We start from the raw sequence: 7500 nt of genomic DNA, 5'->3' as shown, positions 1-7500 counted from the left end.
GTGGTGTCCTACCGGCAGCTGGGTGTCTCCCACCAGGCCCGCGTGAGGCTGTACGTAGTGGATGGCGGCCGGGTGGTGCGGCCCCTGTAGGGCCACGTCCGTGCCCGTGGTGTAGATTATCTGTGGGCGTGCTGCGGGATGCTGCAGGGAAATGGCCGCCGGAGTGCCGTGGTGCTGCTGCTGGGGCCGCAGTGGGGGTGAGCCGCGCACCACGCAGGTTTGTCCCGCACACTGTTCCAGGGAGGAGGAGCGCTGAAGGCAGTGCTGCAAGGGAGAGGAGCGTTGAAGAGTCTGCTGAGGCCCTTGAGTCTGGTGCATTGGGTGCTTAGTGGTGGGCGTGGGGCGGGAAACCGTGTGCTGACTATCCATAGTGCAGGGGACATGGTGCTGGGGGCCTGCTGAGTGCTGCAGAGCGTGCTGGGTGGGCGATAAGTCGTTACAGGAAGCTGAGCAGTACTGTGGCGGGGGAGGGATATGGGCGGGAATGGTGAACACAGCCGCCCCTGCCCCAGCACTGGCCGGGGTGGACGCCGTCCCTGTGCTGCCCTCAGATGTGGCCTGCGGAGAGGGAGAGTCAGCAAGCAAACACACACACACACACACACACACACACACACACACACACACACACACACACAGTTTACGTAACGTAGAGCGTGAGTGCTGATCTGTCTACAATCTAGTGATGACTAAAAACACTCCACGGTGATGACAAGGAAGGCGATGATTACATATATGGTGAATCTGAGCTCCACTTTCTCTCTGAAGGAGAAGAGCACACCAATTAGAGACGAAGCAGCACTGGGTACTCAGTGTGTGGAATGAGCCACATCACCATTCACACACCAGCCATTCACCAGGAAAGGGTCCTATTACCAGCCAGACGTCACTCCCTGACCATCTATTCACCAGGACAGGATCACTCACCACTCAATCAACAGCGAGCTTCAAGCCACACACAAGGAAAGGATAAGTCACCACTCCCTCACCAGCCCGCCACACGCCACTCACCAAGAAAGGGTCTGCTTCCGTCAGGTCCGGATTCTCCACCACCTCGCCCTTGGTCGTGGTGGCCTCGCCCGCGCCGCCCTTCACCTCCAGCTCTGTGACGCCAAAGGGAACAACACTTAGTGCAGATGGAAAAGCACAAGTCTCCATCCTGACACTAATAACTTGCTGGGATTTAGATTAAATACTAATAATATATAATTTTTAGGTGAGGCAGTAGGTTTGATCAAGCTCCCTTTAATGGCACCTGCAGTGGTCTTACTCCTTTCAACGCCACCCCCCCCCCTTTCCCTCCATCTTTCCCTCCCTTTCGTGTGACGCAGCCTTTGATCTACTCATCAGGCGGCGTGCCGGATCCCAGGGCGGCGAAAAATATACAAGTGTTTCAAGCTTTTTTAGTGACCGTGTTGATGTTTGATGATGACGAGGCTTAAATTACCTTCAATATTATTAGCTGTGATGGTGATGAGGGACGATGGCTTTCTAGAAACGCCGCCACGCCGCGCTGCACTACACCACGCAGGCGTAGTGTCTTCGACCACACGCGAGAGGAATATTACCTGAACGTTGGACTTACCTCACTGCTACACCTGAAACTCCCTCACTGTCACACCTTGACTTGCTTCACAATCACATTTGATCCTCTTCATTATCAAACACAAACTTACAACCACACTTAGACCTGCCTCACTGCCTCACTGCCTCACCACACCACACCACCTCGACTCGCCACGCCACCTGGACTCAACCACACCACCTGGACTCACCTTGGCCCGCCACAAGGTCTGGAGTCCTGCCAGGGTTACGGGAGCAGTGTCGCCGCGTGATGAAGATGGCGGCGGCGGCAAGGAGCAGCAGCGCCCCCACCACGCCCAAGAAAACGCCCAGGAGCGGAGATACGGCGCCGCCCTCCACCTCCTCGGGCTCCGGTTGGCTGCTGGACACCCCGGAGACTGCCACGGCGGGCGAGGAGGAGACTACAGGTTATTCCTTCGATGTGTCCCTAAGAGATATTTGCAAGATCCCCAAACCAGAAGAAGAAGAAGCAGTAGATGCATCTTTATAAACCCGTGTGCCTTCAACTAAAGTGTTCTGATAGTCTCCTTACATGTGTTCTTAGGAGACGTCACAGGATCCCTAAATAAGTAGTGGCATCTTTATAAACCCATGTGCCTTCAAATAAAGTGTTCTGATAGTCTCCTTCCACGTGTTCTTAGGAGACGTCACAGGATCCCTAAACAAGTCCTAATCCTTCAAGACTACAGGATTCGTCGATGTGTTCCTCAGAGGCATTTGCAGGATCAAGTAAGACAGCTTCGAGATTACATGTTTTTTCCTTCCCGTGTTCCTAGAAGACGTGACACGATCCCCTAGCAAGTCCTCACATAACCTGAAAAGTCTGTATGTTCTTATTTCTTCGATGTGTTCGTCATAGCATTGTGTAGGATGATCTCAGAGTATTTCCTAGTAATAACGTCCCTTCCTACCCTACCCTTCCCTAACGCTTTCATTTTCTTTTCATATCTTTCCTTCTTATCTTTTCGTCCCCTCTTTCCTCCTCATCATCTTTTCACCTTTCCGAGCTCATCTTTCTCCTCATTTCAAAATCTTTCCTTCCGCTCTTCCTTCCATCCTCCTGCCTGCCTCGTCTTCTGAATCGTGACCTCTATCATATTTACATTATTAACAGGGTTGCGGAGAAGCCTCAGATTTGCGGCAGTGGAATCCTCACACCTCTCTCTTAAATTCTTCGGATTACTTCCTCCAGGGAACTTGGAGTTTTAATGAATATTTTAATACCTTTCCCAAAAGAATACGAAAGTCACTGGAAAAAGGAAAGAAGAGAGTGGACTGGAAGGGAAAAGAGGTCATTGGAAAGAAACTGAAGGAAATAAGTAAAAGTGAGAAAATTGCTCCTTTCTTCTGTGCTCTCTTGGCTGTGATTACAAAATATTTTCCAGCTAATACTCTCATGAATACTTCGTGATAATATTTGATAATTTTTGGGCAAATGCATTTCTAATCTCACTTTTTCTTACTTCTTTTCTTTTTCTTTAATTCCCTGATGCATGGTAAAGCGACAATGGGGTTGTTGGACTCCTCACTAAGTCCCAATTGAGTCTTTGTTGAATCGGTGTTTTTCATGACATATTTTACGGGACTAGAAGAGAAAATGATTGTAGCAGAACTTCGGTAATCCTTTGTACTCTCCTTAATTAACCCTGTGAGTACCATGACGCGTTTCAATATTTATCCTGCTACCTATTTGGTGATTTTATACAGTTTCAGAGACTTATGTGAGGGATTAAACTAGTGAAGACTGTGGCCATTATGCTTCCAACCTCCATAGACCCTTCTTAATGTCAATGAAATGGTATAATGATACACAAATCTCAAGGTAACAATGTGCCCCAGTATGGTAGAGATTAGGTTGAATTATCTACAGCAGTGATTGAATGATTTAGTTTTGATTACCGCCACGGCCACATATTCAAAGGCTAGCCAAATACTTCGATTCAAAACCGCAGCCCAGGTGATGATTTCTAATTCAATTACCAACTTTTCCCATTAGTGTATCGGACGCTGCACCGCGAACCTAAATTTGTGCCACGCTGGAGGACGAAAGGAAGGCAAAGAAAGGCGATAAAAGTGTGATTGCTCCGATTGACTCTCTCTCTCTCTCTCTCTCTCTCTCTCTCTCTCTCTCTCTCTCTCTCTCTCTCTCTCTCTCTCTCTCTCTTCTATCTATCTATCTATCAATCCTGAAATATATTAGCAAATAATTTTATATTTTCCTCACTTAATCGGCGTTAGGATGTTAATGGAAGAGAGAGAGAGAGAGAGAGAGAGAGAGAGAGAGAGAGAGAGAGAGAGAGAGAGAGGGGTGAGGGGAAAGGAAGGAAGCTTCTGCATTAATTACTACACGGAATGATGGGGAAAAAGGTGAGGCTTAAAAAATGAAGTAGTTCCAGTAAGTAGTGGAGGCCTCAGGTCAGGTGTGGGATGAAGCTCGTTCCTTAATTAACACCTAGGTAGTAATGAAGTGTCTTTTTTCTCACTTTTCTCTCCTGTTTTTTTTTTCTAACTTTCAGGCTTCTCCCTCGAACCCTGCTTTGTGTTTTGTCTTATAATGTGTGTGTGTGTGTGTGTGTGTGTGTGTGTGTGTGTGTGTGTGTTTTATCGTGTATTTTTCAGTTTTTTCTGTCTAACACACACACACAAAAAAAAAAAAACACGTGTTGGTGTGATGATTGTACTTGGATAATTGGGCGGGTCGTTTCTTTTATATTTGAGAGAGAGAGAGAGAGAGAGAGAGAGAGAGAGAGAGAGAGAGAGAGAGAGAGAAAGAGAGTTTACCTTCCGTCATTATCTACATTCTGTTGCCATGTTGCTCCACGTAGACTAAGTTACCCCCACCCCCAAAAAAAAAAAAAGATGGGAATAGAACGTATAACTAAATTAAGTTTATTTTATCAAGAAAATTATGGAACAGCATCCACAATTTATACCGCCATGAAATTACTCTCTCTCTCTCTCTCTCTCTCTCTCTCTCTCTCTCTCTCTCTCTCTCTCTCTCCCCGCATATATAGTTATTTTCCCTGTAAAACCATAAATAACTGCAGGGAAATATTTCCGTTGATATTTCAAGCTAACAGTCATATCGTACATCAAAAAAATAGAACCACATTTTTATTTCCATTCGTTATATCATGTGACCTGAAAAATGAAACTGAACCCGCTGCACGAGAGTAGAGGTGGACGGACTGGCCGATAAAGAGACGTAAATGTGGATGCAGTAGGATGCACAGGAGGGAAAAAAACCCCACCGGTAAATGGATGGGACTGTGATAAAAGGATATTGGAAGCGTGAGAATATATTGATGAAAGTTTAAAAATTGAAATGAATGAATGGATGCGTAAATAATTTGAGTGTCCGGGTAAGTAAAGAATTAAAAGTACATTATGAAGAGAATAAAAAGCTAAACTGATGTAATACTCATTACATCAAAAGCGTAGCAGTGTGTCATGCGTATATTGCTAATAACGAGAAAGTATGAAGTCAGTATTACATAAAATAGGAAGAAAACAGAAACGAAAAGGACAAATAAAGGAAGAAGAGCAGGAGGGAGGAAAGAGAATGAATAGATAGTAAGGAAAAGAAACAAGAAATAGGAGACGGTGGAAATCTTTTAACTCATGAACCTGCCAGTGTTACTCCCACGCCACTCGTCTCTTCTTGGTATCAGATAAGAGAAAACACAATAAACGTGAGACTGACTACGTGGTAACACTTGCATATGTAAACGCGGGGTAGTTTATGACCATTGAACACACACACACACACACACACACACACACACACACACACACACACTGATGACAACGCGCGCCATGCAGATCTAACCGGCCATGAAGTCAACGCTTGGTAGTGGCGGCGTGTTTGTGTGTTCATTTATCTATGACTTTATGTGTGCGTTATTTGTTTATGTATATATCTATTCATTGATTTGTGATTCTAATTGGACTGGTGGTTTGGGGAAAAATCTGCTCTCTCTCTCTCTCTCTCTCTCTCTCTCTCTCTCTCTCTCTCTCTCTCTCTCTCTCTCTCTCTCTCTCTCTCTCTCTCTCTCTCTCTCTCTCTCTCTCTCTCTCTCTCTCTCTCTCTCTCTCTCTCTCTCTCTCTCTCTCTCTCTCTCTCTCTCTCTCTCTCTCTCTCTCTCTCTCTCTCTCTCTCTCTCTCTCTCTCTCAACTGTTGGTACGGTCACCATGCACAAATATGTGTGTGTGTGTGTGTGTGTGTGTGTGTGTGTGTGTGTGTGTGTGTGTGTGTGTGTGTGTGTGTGTGTGTGTGTGTGTGTGTGTGTGTGTTTTATAGGAACTGGCGTTGTTAATTAAGTCTGTTTTACGTGTACGCCTTTTTATTATCTTTACTGCACTCTAATTTGCCTAGAAAGAAACGAAACTTTGAAAACAGTACAGTGGAACCATGCGTGCTTTGGGGTTCGAGGTGTCTCCAAGCGCACGAGTTCGAATCCCGTCCACGGTCCGAGTGTAGGTTGGGCTTCCTCACTCGGGGCAAGAGTTTCCTAGTGGGTGGGCTTCCAGATAGGAGGTACCACAAAAAGTATCTCCTTTAGCCCATAAATTCCCGTAAAAAGCCCACATGGCATAAATAAAAAACAGTATCAAGTTTAGATGAAATAACAAGATGGGAAATAATATACAAGAATAGCGGACGTGTGAAGAAAATCAAATAGAAGTGAAGGAAGAGTAAAAGAGCTTGTCCTTCACGTATTTTAGTGACACCTGGTGATTTGTTGAAGATTAATTAACCTGAAGCCTGCTCTCTCACCATCCACCCTTTGTGTTCTCTTCATCCATTCTCCTTCAAGCCTTCACCAGGACATCATCCTTCTCACTCTCTTTCTCTCCTATTCTCCTTCTTATCCCCACTCCTTTCTTTTCTATTGGTGGTCTTCTGTTCTCTTCCGTTCCCTTCTTCGCAATTCATCCATTATTTTTTTTTCTTTGCTTTCCTCCCTCCTTCCCTCCTTCCTGAAAACATTACAGTATTGATCCCATAAATCTAATGGAAGCACCACCTCAAAACACACACACACACACACACACACACACACACACACACACACACACACACACACACACACACACACACACACACACACACACACACACACACACACACACACACACACACACACACACACACATTGATATCGGTTTAGCGTTCGCCAATAAAAGTGCAAAGAGAAGCGACGCGTGAGTTACGAAGACGGAGGTGTTTTGGATTCATTGCCTGTGTGTGTGTGTGTGTGTGTGTGTGTGTGTGTGTGTGTGTGTTGTTTGATCTGCTGCAGTCTCTGACGAGACAGCCTGACGTTACCCTACGGAACGAGCTCAGAGCTCATTATTTCCGATCTTCGGATAGGCCTGAGACCAGGCACACATCACACACCGGGACAACAAGGTCACAACTCGATTTCCATCCCGTACCTACTCACTGCTAGGTGAACAGGGGCTACACGTGAAAGGAGACACACCCAAATATCTCCACCCGGCCGGGGAATCGAACCCCGGTCCTCTGGCTTGTGAAGCCAGCGCTCTAACCACTGAGCCCACTTTTGATGCAGTGATGGCCACTTTCTTTTCACTATTAATACAATGATGATGACTCTGTTCACTATCAATGCTCGCCATCATTGCAGTGATGTCTGTCCTCTGCGAACTATGAAATGAATGAGACAAAGTATGTGTGTGTGTGTGTGTGTGTGTGTGTGTGTGTGTGTGTGTGTGTGTGTGTGTGTGTGTGTGTATGTCGACGGTGGATTACCAGAATTTTAAAGTTAACTAAATATTGGAAATGTACGAGAGCTAATGATCGGGTTCTCAGCACTAATCCTTACATTATGAGGCACATTGTGAAACAAATGGCAAGAAATCATAACTTTGGGGATGCCAGTAGGAACTCA

At 45.8% G+C, this 7500-nt stretch overlaps 1 protein-coding gene across 1 annotated transcript in view; it reads right to left on the bottom strand.

The window, feature by feature from the left end:
- LOC123513976 (contactin-3-like) overlaps positions 1-7500 on the bottom strand; it is a 321726-nt gene that overhangs the window by 5575 nt on the left and 308651 nt on the right. The window contains 3 exon segments of the mRNA XM_045271494.1: positions 1-558; positions 1012-1103; positions 1776-1985. The exon segment at positions 1-558 is cut by the window's left edge and continues 5575 nt beyond it. Coding sequence (XP_045127429.1) covers positions 1-558; positions 1012-1103; positions 1776-1985 — 860 coding nt within the window.

Source organism: Portunus trituberculatus, chromosome 37 (genome assembly GCF_017591435.1).
Source record: "Portunus trituberculatus isolate SZX2019 chromosome 37, ASM1759143v1, whole genome shotgun sequence".
Lineage (NCBI taxonomy): Eukaryota > Metazoa > Arthropoda > Malacostraca > Decapoda > Portunidae > Portunus > Portunus trituberculatus.
Note: the sequence above shows the minus strand (reverse complement) of the source record. Positions and strands in the feature narration are given on the sequence as shown.